The sequence below is a fragment of the Nothobranchius furzeri genome, chromosome 18 (genome assembly GCF_043380555.1).
Source record: "Nothobranchius furzeri strain GRZ-AD chromosome 18, NfurGRZ-RIMD1, whole genome shotgun sequence".
NCBI lineage: Eukaryota > Metazoa > Chordata > Actinopteri > Cyprinodontiformes > Nothobranchiidae > Nothobranchius > Nothobranchius furzeri.
Genome location: NC_091758.1, coordinates 19,567,080 through 19,591,920, shown reverse-complemented (window position 1 = coordinate 19,591,920; position 24,841 = coordinate 19,567,080). Strand labels below are relative to the sequence as shown.

The 24,841-nt window shown below is 41.4% G+C and overlaps 4 protein-coding genes across 5 annotated transcripts; 3 read left to right on the top strand and 1 right to left on the bottom strand.

Moving 5' to 3' along the window:
* On the bottom strand, positions 1-5,069 carry gmfb (glia maturation factor, beta). 2 transcript variants are annotated; one of them, XM_070547044.1, is made up of 7 exons: positions 4,953-5,069; positions 3,180-3,276; positions 2,254-2,303; positions 2,089-2,138; positions 1,852-1,934; positions 1,697-1,770; positions 1-296 (listed from the first exon to the last, which is right to left on the bottom strand). In XM_070547044.1, exons 1-7 carry the CDS (start codon positions 4,953-4,955, stop codon positions 225-227), a joined length of 429 nt encoding a protein of 142 aa, XP_070403145.1. In that variant the 5' UTR covers positions 4,956-5,069; the 3' UTR covers positions 1-224. The 2 variants fall into 2 exon arrangements, with proteins under 2 accessions (XP_070403145.1, XP_070403144.1); XM_070547043.1 differs by having other exon boundaries at positions 1,697-1,934.
* Positions 5,070-5,651: 582 nt separating this feature from the next.
* Positions 5,652-10,476, top strand: lgals3a (lectin, galactoside binding soluble 3a). The gene is made up of 6 exons (XM_015969203.3): positions 5,652-5,799; positions 6,168-6,185; positions 6,312-7,019; positions 7,860-7,948; positions 8,038-8,194; positions 9,662-10,476. The coding sequence occupies exons 2-6, from the start codon at positions 6,171-6,173 to the stop codon at positions 9,815-9,817; spliced, it is 1,125 nt and encodes a 374-aa protein (XP_015824689.1). The 5' UTR covers positions 5,652-5,799; positions 6,168-6,170; the 3' UTR covers positions 9,818-10,476.
* Positions 10,477-11,416: 940 nt separating this feature from the next.
* synj2bp (synaptojanin 2 binding protein) lies at positions 11,417-13,507 on the top strand. Its single transcript, XM_015969220.3, has 4 exons — positions 11,417-11,607; positions 12,109-12,245; positions 12,493-12,588; positions 12,727-13,507. The coding sequence occupies exons 1-4, from the start codon at positions 11,544-11,546 to the stop codon at positions 12,853-12,855; spliced, it is 426 nt and encodes a 141-aa protein (XP_015824706.1). The 5' UTR covers positions 11,417-11,543; the 3' UTR covers positions 12,856-13,507.
* Positions 13,508-15,273: 1,766 nt separating this feature from the next.
* LOC107391762 (deubiquitinase DESI2) lies at positions 15,274-23,430 on the top strand. Its single transcript, XM_070547042.1, has 5 exons — positions 15,274-15,414; positions 20,395-20,467; positions 21,047-21,140; positions 21,219-21,360; positions 22,954-23,430. The coding sequence occupies exons 1-5, from the start codon at positions 15,376-15,378 to the stop codon at positions 23,197-23,199; spliced, it is 594 nt and encodes a 197-aa protein (XP_070403143.1). The 5' UTR covers positions 15,274-15,375; the 3' UTR covers positions 23,200-23,430.
* Positions 23,431-24,841: the final 1,411 nt, after the last annotated feature.

Below are 24,841 nucleotides of genomic sequence, written 5' to 3'. Positions count from 1 at the left end.
GAAGAATGATAATTAGTGATGCCTTCTGGCACACACTGAACTGTACGGTTGTGTAAACGTCACCCAGATAAGCTGTAAAAAGACTATTTGCAAAAACTATTCAAATCAGGTCCACACAAAGAGGAGGGGAAAAATTAATGTCAATGTATTCACTTTGAAAGACGACACGATTTGTGTGATCTGGATCCTCCTCGCGTCCCGTACCTCTGGAGGAGGTCACGACCTTAGCGAAAGAATCCCAGTTTCTCTCTGAGCCACTCTTCTGTCAGGTCCTCTGTGTTTCTGATCTCAAACACCTGTCAAAAAGAAACTCAAGAGTGATGTTTGAACTGTCATGTTTTTTAGGGGGAAAAATTCTCATTTTTTGTTAAACAAAAAAAAAATTGTGGGTTTTTTTAGAATTAAAAAGGAGAACTTTAGTTTTGATGAAGTGATTTAGTGATGAAGCTACTGACCAGTGTGTACTCAGTGGTACAGAAACTACAGCATTATTCAGATTGTAGCAAAAACAAACAGCTTAAAAATGTAAACAGAGAATTAAAGGTGCATGATGTAAGAATGACATTATGTATTCATATTTGGGTACTGCAGTCTTTTCAGAACACACAAGTGATTTTCTCACTGCTGTTCTGTGAGTGTCCTGACTGTTGCCGGTTATTACGGCACAGCGCCAGAAGATCCTAGATGACAAGTGAACACGAGTCATACACAGCAGGTCCATAAGTAGATAAATACATTTAACTGCAACATTGAGTAGCTGGTAATTGGAAAAAGCAGCTAGAGATATTTTTAGAGTCAATTATAAAGTTAAAATCTCACAGTCATCACCACACACTGGTGAAATTCATCTTTGCATCTGACCCATCCCCATAGGGAGCGGTGAGCTGCAGCACTGGCTGCGCTCGGGAACTATTTGGTGGTTTAACCCCCAATCTAACCCCTTAACGCTGAGTGTCAAGCAGGGAGGCATTGGGTCCCATTTTTAAAGTCTTTGGTATGACCAGACCAGGATTTGAACACTGATCTCCCAGTCCCAGGGCAGATGCTCTGCCACTAGGCCCCTGAGAAGGTTAATTCCCCGTTAGCTTTGTTAGCACAATGTTAGCTTCTAGCCTTTTTCACTCAATATTAGAGTAAAACAAAAAGATGCCATGGCTTCTTAGGGGTACAGTAAATAACTTGTTGGTCGCTCCTGTTTACAGGCTAGCATTCGGTCCACAACTCTGGTGCTTTTGCCAGCTGGTGTCAAATTACAAATGCTGAAGTAGCAGCAAAGATCAAACCTAAATATTATACATTAAGACATTGTAAACCACAGCTAATCATATCACTGGAGCGTCCAAGAGAAAAACATGCTGGACCTTCAAATCTGTTCCTCCGCAGTAAATCTGGCATCAGTAACGCTTGTTCATTAGAGATGTCAGACATCAGGTCCTAACGTTTAACATTTTATCTACAAAATGCATTGTATGAGCGCGTACTGTTACTTTTTTAGCGATTTGCAATTTGAAGAAAACTCGAAGGCCATAGCAGCTTGTTGCTAGATGCTGACAAACACTGATGCTCAGCAGGGACTTCGGCACCAACAGCTGCATTAACTTGTGCAGGTATTTCTTTTTGAATGATTTACTTGCTGCACATTGACTTGATCTAGATTTACTAAAAACGAAACAAAAAAATAAATTATTTTCCAAACCTTGGTGAGTTCAACGGTTTGCACCAGTTTGTTTTTGCTTCCTGCGTACATCATCTGCTGCTCTGGTCTACAACCTGGAAAACACCAAACACACCTGCGTGTACTCGAGTGTTTTTGGCTTTCATTGTGTGAACTAACAGGAGGAATGGCCTTACCCACTGGGCTGGAGAAGATGAAGCAGAGTGGATAGGACACACGTCCATCATCATGTTGATACTTATAACTGTAGACAACGAATGTTCCTCAGGCTAAGGACGGTTTGTGGATTTTACATCACAGGAAGCTAATATCTAGAGATACAATCGTCTATAAAAATGTATGCAGATGTGATACAGTTACAGGATAACCATTTATGTAGCTTTTGGGGGAAAAGAATGTCAATGAAAGGATATCTGGGTTGTCTCTCAGGCAGTTCATCCTTTAGATCATCAGGAGAGATATCCTACAAGACAGAAGTGTTCCGAGTACTCTCATGTAGAGATGAGTCACTTCAAAATAAAGAACTAAAATCTGAGTCACTCTTCCCCCAATCAGTCCTCTAAAGACAGAAAACTCACCTCGTGTTCTTCTTCGAGAACAACAAGCTGCTTGTCTTTATCGATCTTCACTGGAGGACAGAAACAACAGTAGCAGTCAAAAACAGAGTTAGCGTGCATGAAAACAGAGCAAGGAGTCCAAAACAGCTTCTTGTGGGACAGATACCAAGAAAATGAATGGATATTTCCAACTGCGGGATGAAAACTCGCTGCTGATCCCATTCACCAGAAATGACATTCTGAAGCAAACGGGATGGAGAAGAAAGCCTCTGCTGTTCCCATTCTAACAATTCACTCCTCTGTCACACCACCTGCTGCATTTGGAGATGACTCACTGAGTCGGCCCGGCCTCCAAACACACATACGTAGAGCTAACGCCTGCCTCATTTCAAATTGCACTTACAGATGCACAGAAGCAATAAAAGAGGAATGAAAGCAAAGTTCATTTTACTGCACAACAAACCCAAGCAACACGGCTGCCCACTTCAGCACATCGTCTGCATTTCCTGCTATGAAAAAATGTCTGTTACAAGAACGAAAAAGTTACGGACCGCAGCATTGGGGCAGCAGTAGCTCAACAGGTTGAGCGGGTTGTCCAGTAATCGGAAGGTTGCAGGTTCGATCCCAGCTCCGGACAGAGAATTCTGCTGTTGTGTCCTTGGGCAAGACACTTAACCCACGTTGCCTGCTGGTGGTGGTCGGAGGGACCGGTGGCGCCTGTGCTCGGCAGCCTCGCCTCTGTCAGTGCGCCCCAGGGCAGCTGTGGCTACATCGTAGCTCATCACCACCAGTGTGTGAATGTGTGTGTGAATGGATGAATGATACACTGTAGTGTAAAGCGCTTTGGAGTCCTTACTCTGAGAGGCGCTATACAAGTGCTGGTCATTTATCATTTAAGCTTTTAAGTTTTCTCACAAGAATGATTAAAACAGCAGCCAGAGACTCACTGATGATAGCCGCGTTGTTGGTCTCTTTCCGGAAACGGAACTGCTTCAGCTTCTTAACCAGATCTTCATCCACGTCACACACAACCAGTGATTCACTCTGGTCAAAAACGAGACAGTTAAACAGTTAGATCTAAAGGAAAATAACACTGGTAACTTAACCCCAACCCGGCATCTGCAACAGGATGTGTGCCTTCACATCCGCTAATTGTCTCCGACTTCTGCTTTCATGGTAAATGCTCAAATTTCTCAGCTCAGCAAACAAACAAAAACTGCACGTTCTCGACAAGATCCTTACTAAAACGTGCTTCTTCCTGGACTAATACACTCACCACACTTTAATGATTTTTGCAGCGTTTTGTACTTAAAGCATATGAAACAACAGAAAATGAGCCAGACTAGACAACTCTGATGAACTTGCTGTGTCCTTGTTGTTACGGCGGTTTTAATCTCAATGATGATGAGTCAAAACAAATGGAAGCTGCTTATACTTGGCAGTGAAACAGACAACATAATGAACCGAGAAATCCTGAATGAACTGTAAACTCGCATGCAGCCAAGGCTGCATAAGTATAATCTCTAACCCTGAGGATTTAATCCAGAATATAAAAACACCAATCTGAACAGGGTTTTATTGCTCTGCACCTTTGTCACGCGCACACACACACACACACACACACACACACACACACACACACACACAGAATTACATTACTTCGTCACCAGGAGGAGAAAAGGAGAAAAACTCTTTAGTGCAGACAGTGAAATCTTTAATAGCACCTTCGTGAACAGATGGAATGGTTGGAGTCAGGATTTCACTCAGCTCTGAGGAAGATTTTACAGATTAAGAAGAGATTTATGTCTGAGACAGGGTTCATGGAGAGAAATAAGAAAAAAGGATGCACCATTGGAGAAACTACATTACAGTAAAATAGTTCACGGGGTTACTTCTTGTATAGAACAAACAGGAAATGGTTTTGTGTTATCTAAATAATAATGTTCTACCACTCCGAATGACACGAAATGAGAAATAACCACCCAGCATAAATTTATATTGAAAAGAGTCAAGGTGTCACGACACAGTCCTAACGACCCGAAGGGAAATTCATCAGAAAAAGAAGGCGAGTTAGCGTAAAAGCAGCTCCCAGAAGCCAGGCATGTTAAAACCCATCATCAGACAAATGAATGATGCGTCAAGCTGCCTACGCACCATAGCAGGAACACGACACCACGCACTTCACAGTAAAAGCATCTGGACTTGAAAATTTACCCAAACTAGCCGATTCAACGGTAAAAACACAATAGCTGGTCACAACCTTGAAACAGCTATTGCTAATAAATTATTAAAAGGATATTATATATTTTTAATCATCAATTATTCATTTGAGTGGGTCGAATACACAAAATACACACATTTGAATAATAAGTAATCAATTTCAAATTTGACAATCAACAGGTAATGATTAATACATAAATTGTCAGAGATTATTTATATAAATAATGTGTGTTGATAAATGATCATGCATGTTGCTTTCCGAGGCCAATAAATCTATTTTATTCTGAAAATACTGACCGGAAACATATTCGATGTGCGTTGACAAACTTGCCACGATACACAAAAAGAGGGTGGAACTAATGCTAGGCTAACAAGCTAACAATTACAATCTGCGACTTTTCATAAATAATTCGCAGAATTAATTTGTGAAGAGTTCGTTATTAAAACACAAAAATGACAACGACGCCACTCCACGTTCACAAGCAAACAGAACAACTCACCATTGTTGCTGCGTAAAATCCCTCCTAACGCTTCTGCTGCTGTTGTGAATGGCAGGAACGCTTTCTGTGTTTTTTTTTTTCGTTTACTTCATATCATCTTGTGACTGGTTAGACCAATCCCAAACAGGCACCCCTTCACTTAAACCCTGCCCAATACATTCAGCTCAGCAGTAAAACGTTATTTTAAATGATACAACCGCACGATTAACACATTGTTTAAATAATCCAGTTTAATTTCACAGCATAAAAATAAATATTTACATTTTATTCTTGCATATATATCAGGAATAAGGAGCTGTAATCATTCATTCTTCATTTACTCAGTCTGGCTGTGATCGATTCTACTGGTTACACACGCGCGCCCGCACACACACACACATACACACACTTTTTTTCCCCATTTTCTAAACGTTGTAGTCAACCTTTTTGCTCATCCACGTGGGCTTGTATGTATTTATATTTGATATATAATGTATATAATGTACATTATATTTATATGTAATGTGTGTATTTATATTTAACCCAACCGAACCCAACTGTGTAAAATGTGCATTGTAAATAAAGTTAGATTGGTTTATGAAAAGTTTTGCCCCCCCTCAAAAAAAACCCCCGCTGTGGACGCTTGTGTGCGCGCGCGCACCGGAACGCACCCACCCCGTAATATACGTCATCAGTTAAGCGCGTGTGCGTCTTTCCTTTTCAGGAGTTGTAGTTGTGAAAGCACATCTAACGTTAGCTTACACTTGTGAGCCTCGGCAGCCACAACAAGCAGGTTGAACCGTTTCCAGTGCTGGATAATTCGTCGCTCTTACCCTCCGTGGTTTAAGGAAAGTCCAGCTTTTGTCCGGTATGTTCAAAAATCCGCTTTAGTGCATTTTACTGTACTCAGATCTGAGCTAAACAAGCGTAAACTACTAACAGTTAGCTGGTGTTAGCTAGATCGGTAGCCAAGTCTGCAACATATTACTAGAAAATTCGTTCCTGTTTCCTCGCTAATATGCTATTCACTGTCATGGCATTTGTGTAACTTTCCACTGTAATATATTTAAGTAATGTCGAGTTGTTTGGAGCCTGTCAAAATGGATTCTGTTAATCTCCACGGTTGTAGGATGGAAACATTTACTCAGAGCTCAGACCTGCCCAGTGATTCTGACACTAGCTTGTTAAAACCGGTTACTATAAACTCACGAGAGTTGTTTTTGTTCCTTCTTTTAGATCATGGCGGATTTCTCGGTAAGTTGAAAATGTTTACACTCACCTATTTACGTCCCTTCATATTGTTTTTATTATTAGCTTGTAGTTGAACAGATCTGTTGTTGTGGGTGGAGACGGCTAATTGTACTTTCTCTCCCTCTCTAGCTGACAGATGCTTTAGTAGACGAACCATCAAACCCGCCTAAGATAGACAATACCAATCGTTCTGTACCAGACAGAAATCCCCCGCCTCATTCAAACCCAGGATGGCCTGCTTCTGCCCCAGGAGCTCCCATCCAGCCCACAGCACCTGCTGACTTTAGTGGCGGATTGTCTGGCCCAGGTGCACCAGGCTCATTCTCATATCCCTCAGGTCCTGGAGCACCAGGGCAATACTCCGGACCTCCTTCAGCACCTGTTGGGTTCCCTGTTGGTCCTGGTATACCTGGGCAGTACCCACCTGCACCAGGAGCTCCAGGCCAGTTTCCCTCAAGTCCTGGGGCACCTGGGCAGTTCCCTGGCCAGTATCCCCCTGAAGGAGTTCCAGGACAATTACCTGGAGGCCCTACTCCTTACCCAGCTGGACCTTTTCCTTCTGGCCCTGGAGCTCCTGCTGGACCATATCCAAATGTGCCTTTTCCTGGTAGTCAGCAACCAGGAGGAAATGGGATGTACGGACCAGGAGGTCCAGGTACATTCCCAGCTCCAGCTGGCCCCAGTTCATTTCCAGCATTCCCTGCTGGTGGGTTTCCCCCAATGCCACCTGGATCATGGGGAGCACCGGCAGGAGGTGGTTTTCCTCCTGCACCTGGCCCTTTTGGGTCCAGTCCTATGAGTCCATATGGGGGGCCAGCCTGTCCAGGAGGCACATTGGTGAGTACTTGTTCTTCTTGGAAACATTTTTCTTGCTTGCTGCACTTCTTATCTGGTGTATTTCTCATTTGGTGTTTGGTGGCAAGTCAAGGTGGTGAGCAGAAACGGTCACGTTCATGATCTGGTTTTGGTGGCGGCTGCATTTGGGTTTTATTCCTTCGTCTTTGAACACTGCTCGGGTGCAATTTTTATGATAAGCAGAAGTAATCTCTTTTCAGAAGGAATCATAGAAAAATCTATTTTTGTCTTTCAGCCCAGATATAATCCACCATTTTATTGAAAAGTCGGACAAGGACATCACTTCCAGCTTCAAAGCGTGGTTTGATTAGTGCCAAAGACTGACTGTATTCCGTATCTGATGGCAGTTGTGTTCAAATGTAAACAATAAACTGGGTGTAATTCTTTCAGTGCAATATTAAATAAGTTATATTTTTACAGAACATCTATTCCCTAATGATGAAAGTTTACTCGGATATTTTCTATCATTACAGGACAGATTCAGATCTGAGGTGTTGGAAATGTAATCGTTAAACTGAACTTTTTACTTTTTCATTACTTTGAGAAGTCACCGGGTGTTGAAACAAATGAAGAAAGTTATGACTCATTCAGGTGCTGTGGTAATAATGTTGGCAGGGTCAAAGTTTTGATTAATGTTTAACTGAATTCCCTTTATTTCCTGACAATAAACTTGTATGTTACCAAGTCAAGAGTGTTGTTAATAAAGGTTAAACGCGTGTGAATCTTCCCTGTCGGATGTCATTTATCGGGTAAAAACTGTTTTTATTTATATATTTATGCACAAAGTGCCTGTCTCATTTGTGTTGTAAATGTTTCTTGCAGATGTTGCCGCATGATCTCCCCCTTCACGCTGGAATCATGCCGCGACTTTTAATCACGATAATCGGAGAGCCTGTTCCTGGTGCAGTCAGGTACACGTTCACAAATAGCATTCAGCTCATGGGACTGATGTCAGATGTGGTGTTAGGGGAGAAAAACAACTATTTGTTTTCTTTTTCAGGTTCAATGTTGACTTCATCAAAGGTTCAGATGTGGTTTTTCACTTTAACCCTCGGTTTCATGAGCAAACCATTGTTAGAAACTCTAACTTAGGAGGTTATTGGGGGCCCGAGGAGCGCGAAGGACCCTTCCCCTTCGTTGAGGGACGCCGTTTTGAGGTAAAATCAAAACAAAAAGCTCAGGAGAAAGAAATATAATTTTATTTTTACATCTGTACTTTATAATAAGAATACAGCAAATGTAACGGAACACAGAGACTTTTGAAATTTTATAAAAGATGTAAAGGCAGCTTTTTGAGAGTGATGCTACGGTGGTCCTCCATGTTAGATGTGATTCCACCACGACATGTTTTATGCAGGCGTGAGATGCAATATTTATTTACACCTAATTCAGCAAGCTTTAGTTAGATTCAGTATCAGAAGTGTCATCTCAGCAGCTTCCTGACGGGCCCGCTGATCTAATAATTACAGAATTAAGGTAACTTTTATGTGAACTTCCTATGGTAGTGGTGGTTTTTTTTTTTATTAGTGAGGGTCCTGACTTAAAGAGCAAGTCACCACCCTGCCTGAGTCTTTCTCCACTCACACTTCTTGTTTGAAAAAAGCACAAGGAGGTGTTGCCTGGCAGACCAGGTGGGCAGATCTGCGCTAGAGAGTGACAGACTGCTACCCCCACCCCCCTGCGCTCGATGGTTCTCAGTTCGAGAACTGAGCAGCTAACAAACAAGCACACACACACATCCTGCTCAGACAGAAAAAGAACCATTTTCTAGATTCTCATAGCTATGCTAGCTCCTTTGTCTCAGAGCAGTCATTTGAGGTAGAGTCTTTTTCTCCACCTCCTCATTTAGCAGATGGTGAAAGAGGAAGGGTTTTTTATTTTTTTTGGAGGAGGCAAGCGACCTTGAGCCGTATCGTTTCAAACCCGTGGCTCTTGCGTTGCCCGAGGCCACTGGTGCTGATCTGCAAACCCTCACTTGCTATTCCAACTCAAACTCCCTGTGGAGGAGCTGCTGAGCCCAAGACTTGACTGCTTTTATGCCCCACAGCAGCAGTGCAGTTGACATCGTGGCACCAGCCTCGTCACCAGGTAGCTCTCAGCCAGTAGTGAAGGCCAATTCAAATGCAGGCCTTTAACCTGAAGAGGGCGCTACACTGATGGTTTTTGGGGTGGATGTCTAAATTTAAAAATACACTAAATAATGACTACACATATTTACAGCACTGTCAGACACTCAGTTATAGAGTTTATTAGCAAAAAAGGTTTATTAGGGGGTGACTTGCTCATTAAATTAAAATGAATGGTGATTCGCAGTGAGATGGCTGCAGCAGCCGCTTCACAATGACTGATAGACCCTAGTTAGTAGGTTAGCAGTGTCTTCACTGAGAAAACTGAGATCGGATCACTGCCTTTTGCAGTTCTCATGTTCATGGTCTAATCTGCCAAAGTAAATACAACAAATCTGCAGACTGTGCAGTTGATTTGGAGAAAGTCAGTCAGCCATGGAAGGAAGGAAGGAAGGAAGGAAGTTGCTCACACATCAGCATATTATCAAAAATGTTGTGTTTTAGCTACTTTTCTGTCAAAACCCCATTTTGTTTTCATGTCTGTCCTTGTTCCGTCAGCTGAAAATCCTGGTGGAGGAGGACATGTTCAAAGTGGCGGTAGACGGCACCCACCTGCTGGAGTACGAGCACAGAGCCAGCGGCCTGGAGGAAGTGACCTTGCTGCGAGTGGAAGGAGACATCATCCTCTACAGCGCAGCCCCAAGCATGATCTGAACCTGGGATGGAACCGCACGCTCTCCAGGAAACCCAGCTCAAACCTTATCCGTGTGTTTGAAATCTTTTCAAATGCACTCAGTCGCAACTGATAAAATTAGCAAGGCACTAAAGTCAGCAGAGGGCAGCTGACGTTGCACATTCATCACAGAGCAGAAGGCAAATTAGACCTGGTCTGGAAGGTCTGCGCTCGATAATCAGTTTTCCTTTTCTTCGATCTGGACAGTATCTCACTTTAAAGTTCATGTTTTTTTCTTTTTTTACATAAATGCAGTTGATGTATGTAAAACAAACTAACTTATACTAAATGTAAGGATTGTAGGTGGGAATAGTGTCAAGTGGTCCGAACCTTTCAAAAGATTTCCACTACTAAGTGGTGTTTTGTGATTATTCTTCCCATTATAGGAATTATGGGAGTCTTTCATAGTGCATGAAAGTGTAATGCTGAAAATTCACTCTGTGTCTTTTTATTTCAGCAAGACGCGTGTAGTCATGACGTTTCTTAAAGCGTATATACATGAATCTGTTCCTCCTCTCCTGTCGTAAGTGGGTCACAGGAACCGATTAGTATTCTGATTACATGTTGGAGTAAACCCTTAAAGGGCACAAATAGTTGAGTAGAAACCAGGAGATCAGGATGGATGGACTTTCCAACTTGGTGCCAAAGATGGACGAAGCAGTATTTTATGACCAGAGGAAAACTAAAGCTGACTCGATAAAAGCTGTTTGGTGCAGATTGTATGCTTCTACTGTGCTGCCTGCCTGCATCCATAATAAACACTGATTCCTTTGTTTACTTTTGTCATTCAGTAATGGCAGAAAGCTGATTTTCTTTTGCTGTCAGGGTTTTTGATGATGCCTTTTCTGTTTAAGCGTAGTGACCGAAGGCAAACCGTCTTCTGCCCCCTCTAGTGAAAGCTGCAGAGCCTTGTTTACCCTGCAGATTTAAATGCTAACAAGCCTCAGATGGTGCAGTGAGAGATAATCAAATATAAAACCAAGCAGAGCCAAGTCTGCAGGGTTTTGATGCTGCTTGTTGCTATAGCAACAAAACAAAATACAATACCTGCAATTTAGCTCTGGATATAAGAAACCAAACAAAAATGTTTAAGCTGATTATTTTTTATTTCATGCCCATGTTTAATGCAGTGAAGCATAAAAACTCCCACAGCCACTTATAGTATTAGAACTAGTAGCAGGAATAAATGGGGGAAATGATGTGCTAGAGTACAAACCAACTAAAAAACTGCTTGAAAATTAAACTTTCGACACCATAAACAGACCACTGTTTCACAATAATAAATCAGTGTTTTACATACCCATCACCAGTTTGTGTTAGGCAGAGAAGGTCAAAGGTGACCTATAAATAAAGTAGCTTTATTGCTGTGGGATTAAAGGTTTATATGCATGCTTGTACTCATTTGTTTTGTTTTTCGATTGATTCAACACCATGGACACTTATTTCAGTCTTGGGTGGATTTTGGTGTCATACCTAGTTATAATCAATTATATTAATCACAGATTTCAACAGTCGATTGTTTTTACTGACAGCGATTCAAAGACCTGCCTGCAGTTCCACGTTTCACCATCGGGGGGCGGCACAGACGCATCATTCATCAGCACTCAGAGGAAGCAAAATCGAAACTCCTCAATGAGTTCACCTTCAGATAAATAGTTTTTCTTTTTTCCGCTCGGGTTTATTTTAATCCCTTCGCGTATTGACACAATGAACGGGTCCTTGCACTCATCTCGGGACGCACTGGAGATAAAACTTAGGCGAGGCCCGGCAGGTAAGAAGAGAAACTAGTCGCACAGTTAGCAGTGTTAGCAGCGTTAGCTAGCTACGTAGCAGCAAAAGTCAATCATGTCAAGCTGCTGCTTAGTTCTAGAGCTAAAGGCTAATTTACAGATAAAGACCTGACTTATCAGCTTCTTGTATTGTTTTTTATTGCGTTTTATTAGAAACATTGTTGCTGAAGCAGCTAGAAGTAGGATAAGTCAGTTAAAGTCAAAGATTTGTCTAAATCTTAAAAAGTCATGGAAGGACAGTTTCAATAGGAAAAGCTGATGATGAATCTAAAGAAAACGTGTCTCATTTAAATTTTAGCACTATGAAATATTTCTTGAACGCTCACATTTAACAATCTAGAGTTATAAGTGTTCCTTTTGTACTCTGATCCATTAAGATAAATGTTAGCTGGCCTTTAAGACAGCTAGAATTGTGTTTATTGGATTTTTTCGCTGTAATCTCAAACTCACGCTGGCACCTGACTTACCTTTCTCTTTCCTAGGTTTAGGATTCAATATTATCGGGGGCGTGGACCAACAATATGTTGTTAATGACAACGGCATTTATGTGTCCAAAATCAAACAAGATGGAGCAGCAGCCCAGGATGGAAGACTCCAGGAGGGAGACAAGATTCTCTCGGTAATGAGACCAAGGATGTAGGACTTTTATTCTGAAAGGTCTTCTTTGCTGATCATGTTGTTTTTATTTGCCTGTCTCATATTTTATATTAAATGCTGCTTGTTATAATCTAGATCATCTCTGAAGGTGGTCAGATAAAATGTGCAAACTGTAACTTGAGTTTGGAACCAACTGAAACTAATGATTAACAGCTGCTTAGGTGGATGTATTGGATGAAGGTTTTCTGTTTGTCTTGTGGGTGTTGTAGATAAATGGGATCCCGCTGGAGAATCGGACACACAAATCTGTGGTGGAGCTGTTCAGAACGGCGGGAGAGAGCGTGGAGCTCCGTGTTCAGAAAAAGGTAGCAGGCAGGCTTTTATTTTTCCTTGTGGGTTGAGCTGCACCAAAATGTACTTTTAGCATAAAACCTGTGTATAAAGTGACTAACTTCCCCTTGGCGGATCAGCTTTAACGGTAATGCCTGTTTTCTGTCTTGCAGCCCTTTCTCGAGGACCAACCCACAGACTCACAACCCGAGCACCACTCGCCGTCGTCATATCTGGAAATCCTAGCTCTATTTGCTGGAGTCATAGTACTCCTAGCAGTCGCTTATAAAATGAAAAAATAGACAAAACACCTTTTTTATTTACATTGGCAGTATCTATATATTCATTTTAATATCAAAAACTTTGCTTAAATGCCAAAGAAGTAAATGAAGGAACAAAGTCTGAACATTAGAGCTTATTTTTTGATTAGTAGGTAATGATTTTTTCCTTGTTCCTCCATATTTGGTGGTTTGACACCCTAAGCAACAGGATTCTCTCTTAACACAGAGATCATGTTAAATTAAGCTATCTGTGATGCACAGAGAAGAAGGACGTGGATGTTTCCACTGCGTGGCTTCCTGTGCCCGAGTTCATTAATTACACTGAAAGACGGGTTTGTGATCGATCACTCAATGGCTTCTTCGTATTTCCGTTATGGATGGTAGATGTGTAAGCGTGGGAGGAGCTCACTGTTATCTCTAAGTTCAAGGTTTGATTTTCATTTTTGCTCAGGATCATGAGGGGAGCATCTCCTGGTTGTGCTACTCACATCCAGTTGTAGGATCAGAAACTCCTTCAAATAATGTGATGGATTATCCCAAAAGGAACGTTTTGGGTGTCTTTATGTTTTTAGTGATGCTAATGGCAGAATCAGTTTGCTCCTTGTTGCCATAAATGAAAATCAACCCATCAAATCCACTCATCAGTTTATTCTTATGAATTTCCTCCTCAAAATAAAATCCAACCTGTCCGTGGGTTCGTTAGTTTGAATCACATTTCTGTTTATAATTGTTTACAATAATGTTTATCCCAAGGAATAAACTATATTACAGTTATTTTTGATCCACGGAAACTGTCCTCAGCTGGAGGCTGAGACGTTCCTTTTGGTTTAGCTGACGTGAAATAAACCATTATTGTGACAGACCAATTGCTGTTAAATGGGGATTAGTCAGATGTGTATTGTGGATGTCTTTCTGCACATCTGTAGAATAAATGTCTGGTTGTGGTCCTTATGTAAATATATTTCATGTAACTGCTGAGTGAGATTGTTTGTGTAGTAAGCCTGAAAACCAATCAGAAGCATAAATAAACAGTCCGTGTTTGACCTCCACATACCAAATAAAAATATAATTCACATCCATTTGGTTCCTTCAGTTTGTTATGTTTATTGTTTGTAATTGCCGTAGAAATGCACGGGTGCTTTTATGCTTTAAAACAACTAAATCCTGATTAGAGTGAAAATTGTAGAATTCATAATTTGTGTGTGTGTGTGCGTGCAATTTAAAGGATCTCAGAAAATTTAAAATGTTTATAATTATAAATATTACAAATAATTAGTTAAATTTTGATTAAATAATTACATAATATTCTTGTATTTAAATATGTTGTTGAATTTAAAAAACGGCAAAAATTAATGATTTTATTTTGTCATTATCAAGATATCATTTGTTCTAGTTTCTAGACCCGGAAACGGTGAAGTTTGTTCTAATATTTCCAAAGTAAAACCGGAAGTTATGTGGATGTTGTTAAAATAAAAGTTGGAACACAAATGACGTAAACGCAGTGAAAATTTAAATAAACGCGTTTATTTTTGTTCATACATTAACCTGCAACAATTTATTTTATCTTTAACAAAAGTCCGGCATACATTTAGATAAAAGGTAAGGCAAAAAATGATTAAATATACAAAATCGTCAGATTAAATGAAACTATATATTTTAATGTGTGAACTGTAAATCTCGGATTGGAATAAATAAATCTACATCATGAAAGAAACAAGTGTGTGTGTGCTCCTGGACTCCCACCAGTGGCTCAGGCTCAAATCAGCTGTTGGAGGCAGATATGATGTAATCAAGCAGCGAGGCAGAGCCAAGAACCGGATCCCAGCGGCACGACACATCTCAGCTGGAGCAAGACCTTCTGGAGAACGTGTCAGCCTCCATGTTCGGGGAACCCGGTCGTCGACGGTGGAGGACTTCAGCCGGGGAGGTCTGAGCCCCCCGGATCCAGAAGAAGAGGAGGAGGAGACTGGATACGGGCCAGCAGCAGCACCATCACAACCAGTACCGCTCGGGGATGCTGCTGGTGAACTTGACTCCCCCATTAGCTGTAATTGACCCCCAAAAGTCGAGACTCCTATCCGGCGCATGCCCCTACAGCATCTGCGTGAAAATGACCCGCAGTCCGCCTCCTTTGTCGACATCAGCCCGCCCCAGCTGTCGCCTCTTCGCCCGTGATGACAGGAGCGACACATGCAGGCCTTTAATCTCGCTCCTGGATCTGGTTTAACTTCTGATCTGATGTTCTGAGGCGCGCTGGTTGCTCTCATCACGCAAACGAACCTCCTGCCTGCATCGATTTTCTTGACAGTAGACATTTTCGGAATCAGTAGATGGGCCTCGTCCGCTACCCTGATGGGGTCTGAGCTCCACGGTTTCCTCCTGCCATGATGGCCCTGTGACTCCCGGAGGATCTGGCTCCGACAGCAGCGTCCATGCAGGTGTTGTTTCTCTGCAGGGGGGAATGAGCTGAAGCTGAAGCCATCACCGGGGTGTGGAGGTGCTGAAAACCTTCGTTTGCCTTTCCCAGCTCAGGTTTAAACCATGGCCAATGAACCTGTCATCCTTAACGTGTATGATATGGTAAGAATAAACTATTGTTTTTATCTTCGAGCACATGCAAAATTATTTAAAAACAAATCCACACAATTTTCTAAATAAACTGAAGATCTGAGTTTGGTGAGGACTGCAGTCCTCAGACATTCCCAATTTTATTTGGGGTGGGGTGTGTGTGTGTGTGTGTGGGGTTGGGTGGGTGGGGGGGGGGGTCATATTTCTAACTTCAGTGTGAATAACAGTTTGACCTCTGTTAGTGTGTCCTGTCAGTTCACGTGACATTCACACAAACAAGAGTCCTCCTCCAGTGCCACTGCCTGTTCCCAAACACTGAACAGTCTGTGCTGCTGTGAGCACACATGCACCACAATGACTCTGTTTACCATGAGCCATAAATCATGTGCTTACATCTATTTTATATCACATCTAAAACAACTTCCACCGACCAAAGTGCTTCACAAAGTTTAAAATGAGCAAGTTTGTCTTCTTCAATCGACATTTAGAACAAGTTTCTATCATAACAGGAAAGATCGTCCTCCTTGGAGGACCATCCGCTTCTTTTTCAAACCGTGGTCATCATGTGTTGGAAAATAATGCAGTATGAGCTGTTTTGGTTTAAATTTTGAAAATCACATTTCACGCTCTTGTAGGGGGTAGCCATCTTGGATTAGGTTGTCCCCAAGTGAATCAGCGGTGGGTGTCCGTCTGATAGACACTCTAACAACGAGCTAATGCTAACACAAGCCAACTGATACTAAAGAAGCCACCATCTGTCCGTGACTTCGTAGCTTAGCATCCTGAAACAAGCGTAGGCCATGCCGAAGTTCCTCAGGTTTTAGCTATTTGCCAACATTACTCTTACTTTTACTTCTAGGATCCGCCATGATGCCAACAAAATAAACAATCTTCTTCTTCTTGTGTTTTTTACTGACAGTCGGGAAAAACGTAACTGTTAACTTTAATTTTAGCTGCTGTAACAGTAGGGCTGGACGATATCGCCTAAAATCAATATCACAATGTGTTGAGGAGTTGCCTCGATAACGATAAATGGACGATAACTACTAGTGATGTGTCGGTCGCGAACGAACCGGCTCTAAGAGCCGGCTCTTTGAAGTGAACGACGGGAGCCGGCTCGTCATTGGGAGCCGTCCCCTCCCCTCCCCCCTCCCCCCTGCCCTGGTGAAAGCTACAGGCGATTGGTCAACATGTGTAACTGTGTGTCCAGACTGTCCACACACAGAGCAGTAGGGGCGGGGAAGAGGGAGGATCATACTCAGACACACAGCAGAGCACATGTGGGAGGAGGGAGACGAGAGGGAATGAGGAGGAGGAAAAAGGCGAGCGAGAGCGAGGAGAGCGCGACGAAGGCGGTGAGAAAATGAACGCCAGCAGTCGGAAAGTGGAGATTTCTTAAAGTGTTCAGTTATTAAATCCATAGAAATGATAAATATTTGATATATTGCTTTTTTTACATTAGTAAATTATTTTACATACAGTTTAGCATTATTTTGGTTATCAATGTACTCTACGCAACAGAAAATCTGAGGAGCCACTTGGGAGCCGAAAGAGCCGGTGTCGGTACAGGATCTGCTCGGGTGCAAGATCGGCTCGGGGTCCGTCGACCGCCGATGACGTCTAAGTAGTTGATTGGCTGAACATGAACCTGACGGAATTACGTAATCACGTTACGTTGTTATCACGTTACGTTGGTCCAGGCAAATCTTTCTATTGGAAAGATGGACAACTTTTACAAAGAAATCCATCATTACCTCTTTGAAAATACACTTTTAGCATAGAGCTGCATGTATATTAGGGCTGAACGATTAACTGCATGTGCAATTAAATTGCGATGTGACAAAAGGAGATTTTCTAATCTCAAAGGCTGCAATTTGGCAGCGAGTGGTTAGCGCAATGCTAATATACATGGAAAAACCCATAGGAATGCTAACGCTAATATCGCCGATTACATTATTACAAATTATGAATTAGAAACGTGCCAAATGATTACATTTGGAGTCTAATAGAAAGTAAAAATACCATCAATCAAATAAGTACAGACAGATCCTGGCTTTAGTAAAGCCAGGAGATTTTCTAATCTCAAAGGCTGCAATTTGGCAGCGAGTGGTTAGCGCAATGCTAATATACATGGAAAAACCCATAGGAATGCTAATGCTAATATTGCCGATTACATTATTGCAAATAATGAATTAGAAACGTGCCAAATGATTACATTTGGAGTCTAATAGAAAGTAAAAATACCATCAATCAAATAAGTACAGACAGGTATTTTAGTAAAGCCAGAAAACTTTTAACTCCAGAGTTTATGCTAGCAGCTATGAGCGTAACTGAACTACTCATGGACAAGACGTCAAAAACTCTAAACACAAAATACTTAAATAAACGGGACACACTTCTTTCCTGCAAATACAATTTCACAGGTGTTGCTAATACCTATGATTCTTCAAGGGATGTGCTCAAAGAGGAGTTCAACATTATGAATAAAATAGTGTTTTATTTTACAAATACCTTTATAAACACAAACTTACGTCTTAAGAAACATTATTTTAATAACGAAACTGCTAAATTCTTTCCAACAGTATAGATGTGTAGTGTATTTTGTCCGAGTGGGTTTGCCGTACTTTGACGTCATCGGCAGTCGAAGGACCCCGAGCCGATCTTGCACCCGAGCAGATCATGTACCGACACCGGCTCTCCTGCGCAAAAACAAAAGTTGTCCACTAGATGGGGCTGTTACGAGTATTATGACTGAAGCTGGTACAGCTTCTTAAAGGGACATCAACGTCGCCAACATACATCTGCACTATCTATTAATTTTTTTATTATCAAATTTATTGTCATGGGAAAAATGATATTGTTAGAGTCAGAAGTTTTGATAAAGATACATTTTTGATTTATTGCCCAGCCCTATAGTAAATAGCTGTTGCTGTAAAACGGGTAGCGACCGCCCACCCGAACCACAAGAAGTTGCTCAAGTTTCTGACTAAAGAATCACTGAAACCAGTTTGAAATCAGTGTTAAAAAGGCTTCAGTGTTGCTTTAATTTGTAGATGTTTTACTAACTAATAAACAAGATTCACGCCAATGGTTGATTGCTATATTTTAAGAGATCATCTGCTGCTTGGAGTAAGTGGTGGGGATGACTTTTAACTTCTACGTTACCAAATTTAAAAAAAAATTATACAGTGGAGGAGAAAACCCACTCAGAGCTTGGAAAGCCATCTCAAACCCACACAAAAGGCTGCAGCTGACATTCAGACCTTCTTAATGTGAGGAGCTGTGATTTTGGAGGACATGCTCACACATATGAAAACGTACTCACACCTGGAGCCAAGGTCCAGCGTTGCACTCACAGGTCTCTCCTCATATCATCGAGTCATCTCACAGAAGCAACAGCTGCTCAAAGGTCTGATTAAATAAATTCCTGCCTTCCCCTGCTGTGGAGCAACTTAACAGGTCACGCCAGGCCCGCTGAGTGCTACAGAGCGGCATTATGGGGGTGACGGCAGTCAGATCTAGCCTGAAATTCCTCAAAGAGAATTAAACTCAAGAATAGAAGAAGGAGGCAGCATGATAAGAGTGAGTCATACCAGGATGGAGGGAGGATGAACATCAACAATACAAAGTGACAAGAATCAAAGGTTTATCCATGGTGTTCTTTCTTTTTTTTTAACTCAGCTCGGGTTGAATCTAATTTAATTCAGGATGAAGATTTTGTCCTTGCAGGATGTTCCCCTGGAGGAAAGTCAGGATTTTGTTGTTGGGAAACAAAGTCTTGTGAGTCGATAAGACTAGAGGTCACTGGGGAAACGCAGAGACCAGAAAAGCAATGTGGAAATGTTGCTGAGAGAGAGAGAGAGAGAGAGAGAGAGAGAGAGAGAGAGAGAGAGAGAGAGAGAGAGAGAGAGAGAGAGAGAGAGAGAGAGAGAGAGAGAGAGAGAGAGAGAGAGAGAGAGAGAGAGAGAGAGAGAGAGAGAGAGAGAGAGAGAGAGAGAGAGTGTGCGTTAACAATGCTGTCCAAGGCTGATTGATGTTCCTCTCCTTAGCCAGAGGGAGTGATTGATCATCAGCCATGTGATCAGTCACTTAACAAGGTTTTTCTGCAAAGTTAACTCCAGGATTGCTCATTAGTTAAAAGTCTAAATAGGAAAAAGCAGCAGGAAATTAAATGTTTGCTGATAAATGCAGGTAAACAGCAGTTCTAATCGTGAGTCTGCTTTAAAATGGATCACATGCATCTGCACCATCAACAACGTCTCTTGGTCATGGTATTTTCAGACCTTTTCTCACAGCAATAAAGACTTTTAAAAATGTGCTTTTTATACCTGGAGCTGGGGGAATTCGCTAAAAACTTAAAAGCTTAAATGTTTTGAAAAAGAGAAACAGGAAAATGTGCCTTGTCAGTATTTAAACTATTTTTTAATTCAGAGAATGTATCAGATTTGTAAATGTGATTAAAGGAACGATAACAGAAACAGCTGCTAACACCACTTTGTAGTTTGTTCCTGTGGAGCTAGTGAGGAATTTTCAAAATAAGAGCATTAGGAGTTTGGTAGTGTTTGCAGTTCAGTCATGAATTTCTGTTGGTCACTCTGAAATCTTGTTGTTTCTATTAGATCCAACATCCATCTAGTCTGTGGCTGACCAACATACTGGTCTCTAAAACAGATTATTTAGTTGCATCTACTCAGAGACCTGTCTGCTTTTAGAATAAAATAAATAGAATAGAAAATAAATATCCATTTTGTCCCACGGTGGGAAAACTCAGCAGCAGTTTACCTGACTTGTTTCCAGAAGTATCAACTGTATCTGTCTTTTAACAGGATATAACAACTAAAACGTGGTTGAAGATCTTTAAGTAAAAATTCTTCTCTGTTAGCATTTAATGCCAAATGTGTTTCTCTGCATTATTTAGGAGGAAAGGATGAGAGCCCGGTTGCTGCATTGCTTCTTTTCCCTGACTCTGTGCTTCTGCCTTTTTCCCTGCAGTACTGGATAAACGAATACACCTCCAATCTTGGCATTGGTGTCTTCCACTCAGGCATTGAGATTTATGGCAGAGGTGAGACCATTTTTATTCTTCCTCCTCCGTAAAATACACGTTGTTAGTGCTGCTGGCCAAACAGGAAGCTTTGTGTGATGTTTGAACGTTCACAGACCCAGATGCGATTTTAAAATAGGTATATGTAATCAAATTCCTTATAGCGTGACCTGGTTTCTCTTACTTGAGTCACCACTAAGTCACTCTGTGTGTGTGTGTGTGTGTGTGTGTGTGTGTGTGTGTTATTTTCAAAATAGAGGGGAAGAAACTTGAGTACTGGGAATCCATTATGCCTTTGGCACAGGAAAATATTGACTCTATGCAGAGAAACGTGATGAGAGTGGCATTCTCCTCTTTTAGTCTAGAGCCTTGTTTTGTGTTTTTGTCTTAATGTTGTTTTCCTAAAGAGAAGAATTCACTGCAACTATTAGTCAGCATTAATCAGAAGACAGTAGCTAATAATTTGAGCTGTAATGGTAGAGCACAGAAGCCTTTATTCAAGTCAGTCCAAGTCATTTAATTACAATGTGTAAGCCAATATTTGCTTCATTCTCTACAATCACAGCTATTAAGTAACTAACCCATGTTTTGCATCTTCAGAATTTGCATACGGAGGTCATCCCTACCCTTTTAGCGGCATCTTTGAAATCAACCCCGGCAACGCCGCCGAACTGGGAGAGACGTTCAAATTCAAGTGAGCATTTCACCTTATGAAGCACAGGGAAGTCAAAGATGGAGATAGGTGCTCTGATGTGACTCCTTTTCTCCGCAGAGAAGCCATTGTTTTGGGCACCACAGACTTCACAGAGGAGGACATAGATAAAATCATGGAGGAGCTCGGTAAAGAGTTCAAAGGGAACGCCTACCACCTAATGCACAAAAACTGCAACCATTTCTCCTCCTCGTTATCTGAGGTCAGCATCTTCTGTTGTTGCTCCCACTGCGCAGAGAAATGAGCTAGAGTATCAGAATATGGATATGGCGTTAGTTTGTGCAAGGCCATTCATTTTATCATATTTTAATCCACCTTTAATAATGTAGTTCCAGCCAGTTTATGCTTAAATGTCCTGCACAGGACAACATACATGGGTGAGGAGTCTATGTTGTTACCTTTTCCAGAAGTGACTAGACATGTGTGATACAGCCAAGGTGACAGTGGTGGCAACCACCCACTGGACTTCAATGCCGCTTTTCATAAACCTTCAGTTGATGTTATGGAGGCTCTTGTGGCAGGTGTGAAGTTTTGTTACAAATCTCATGGCAGGTCTATAGTTTTGTTTCAAATCTTGTGGTAGGTGTAAATTTTTGTTGCGATTTATGTGGCAGGTCTAAAATTTTGCTGCAAGTTATGTTGCAGGTCTAAAGTTTTGTTGCAAATCTGTTGGCAGATGTGAATTTTTGTGGCAAATCTCATGACAGGACTAGTTTTGTTGCAAATCTGTTGGCAGATGTGAATTTTTGTGGCAAATCTCATGACAGGACTAGTTTTGTTGAAAATCTCGAGGCAGGTGTGAAGTTTTGTTGCAAATCTGGTGGCAGGTGTGAAGTTTTGTTGCAAATCTAGTGGCAGGTGTAACATTTTGTTGCAAATCTAGTGGCAGGTGTAACGTTTTGTTGCAAATCTAGTGGCAGGTGTAACGTTTTGTTGCAAATCTAGTGGCAGGTGTAACATTTTGTTGCAAATCTAGTGGCAGGTGTAACGTTTTGTTGCAAGTTATGTGGCAGTTGTAAAGTTTTGTTGCAAGTTATGTGGCAGGTCTAAAGTTTTGTTGCAAATCTTGTGGCAGTTGTAAAGTTTTGTTGCAAGTTATGTGGCAGGTCTAAGATTTTGTTGCAAGTTATGTGGCAGGTCTAAGATTTTGTTGCAAATCTTGTGGCAGTTGTAAAGTTTTGTTGCATGTTATGTGTTAGGTGTAACATATATCCTGTTTTGTTTCAAGTTATGTGGCTGCTCTAAAATTTTGTTGCAAATCTCGTGGCAAGTGTAAAGTTTTGTTCCTGGTGGTTGAGAACGGCCCTGACAATGGTCCTTTTGTCTGGACCACTATAGGCAAGCCAAGGCAGCTTTATTTATAGAGCACATTTCATACATAGAGGCAGTTTAATGTGCTTTCCATTTGCAAGAATAGCAAGAACATTAAAATCAACGTGACAGGAAATACAATTTAAAAAAAAAAACAAAGTTAAAGGGTGAGCAGTTACAGTGCAGATTGTGCAGTATAAGAACATTCATTCAAATGCTCATGAAAACATGAAGGCTTTCAATTTTGATTTAAAAGTTATTAAGAGCTGGGGCACATTTGAGGTCATGAGGAAGCTGACTCCATCTGTGTGTAGCATAGTAGCTAAAAGCAGCTTCACCCTGTTTGGTTCTGACCCAAGGTTCTACCAGTTGACTGCTTCCTAGGATCTCAGAGCCCTGCTGGGCGCATATATTTGAGATATGTGAATGTTTCGAACTTTCAGTAAAAATGCCTAATATGAACGCCACCACGCCTTTTTTCCAGCTGCTGTGTGGACGAGAAATCCCTCGCTGGGTTAACAGACTGGCTTATTTCAGCTCCTGCATCCCCTTCCTGCAGAGCTGCCTGCCCAAGGAGTGGTTAACCCCGGCGGCTTTGCAGAGCCACATCAGCCTCGGCCTCCACAAAGAGGAGCAGAACGAGTCGAGCGATGAGGACCCTTCGCCCTCATCTGGTGCGGCTGCCACTGGCTCAGGCTCCTCCCACAGCTGTCGCCACACCAGGGTGTAAACTCACCCCCTGACCTCCTGACCTCACAGTTCAGCCTCTGAGAGATTTAAGAGGCAGGAAAAACCGAGTCTCCTGCTGCCAGAGATTTTGGACCTGTGGACGACAGGAATGACAGCAAAACTTTGATCTGAGCCCTGACGCATCGACCAGATTCCAACAGATCTTTTTTTTTCAAAGTGATTTTTAGTCTTTTTCCACAAAAGTTCAAAACCCTTGTCAGCCTTGATCCCCACCCTGCCTTCTAAGCTGCTTTTGTACGACAACCCCCCCCCCCCCCACACACACACACACACACCCCACCCCCCCACCCACAAAAACAAAACAAAACTAAAAAAACTAAAACAGGCAGTGACGTTACCGGGAAACTGCTAATCACCTAGTTCTGGTAAACTAACCTTTAAGTGGCCTTCAGATGATACTGCTCACTTTGGTTTCATGTGTGGAACTTTTCATTGGACATTCTTGAGTTTTTGTTTACTTGAGTTTTAATGAGAAAAAATGAAAACTTGAGACATCCACAAGGATGTCGTCTTGTATTAATTTTCCTTTTACTTTTGTAATAAAAAAGAAAATCTCTTTCTCGGAAATTTAAATCATAAATGAGCACTGGATGGGTAACAACTTTCTCAATTATTGCAAACAATCCTGAGCAAATTTTACTTTTAACTCTGGGTGAGCATCTCAGAAGAAACCACTCTAAAAAGATTCAGCTTCTATTCTGGCAATCCTTTTATCCACATTTTGTTTTAACATCCAAGTGATTTTTATGCTTCAAGAGTATAAATTAGAGAATATAAAGCATCCATAAGTTGGTTTAAAGTGCTCTAAACTTATTTTCTTTAATGAAAGTAAAGAGAAACACTGAAATGTTTTTCCATCATGGTGGGTCGACTCAAACATCTGGGCAGATAAAAGGGAATTTAACTTGACCAAAACAGCAGGCTCAACCCTTCAGATCAGATTGTTTAAAGAAGACATATTATGACCTATAATAGCCCTATAGTCGAGATACAAAACATGTTCATGAGGTTCTTTGCACTAAACCCCTCTCACATAAAGTAATTTCAGCACATTTATTGTTGACAGTTTTAGTACCTTCCAGAATGAGCTGTTTCAGGCTCTGTCACTAAGAAAAACAAGCTAGAGCAGGCCACACCCACCCCTCTTCGCTCAGGCTGCTATAAGCTGACAAGCTCTTCTATCTGGAAATGGTCCAGAAAAGAGCTGCTGCTCTTCTACCTGCAGATGAGAGGTTGTTCTTTTATAATTCACCTGTTTGTGACATCACAAAAGGGGACTTTTTGATCTGGCTTGTTTTAGGCGCATAACTCCTAAACCAAACACTGACAGAATATGGATGGGCAGCTTTTATTCACATCTGGAGTGTTTCTAGAGGCAGTAAAGACCCACATGGCAGCTCAAAAGGATGCAAAGGGTGAGTTTAACATATGTCCCCTTTATTTTATTTATTTTAGTAAATGCAAAACTTAAAATCGATAAATCAGGAATGGGGATAAAAGTTTATTTTCTGAATCACTTTTTGCTCAACAACGGCTAGTTTTAGCCCCAAAAATCCCCAGAGAAGATCTTTTTTTGTCCTTTTGGTGTTTGTCAAATTATGCAAGCCATATGTAATGTAATG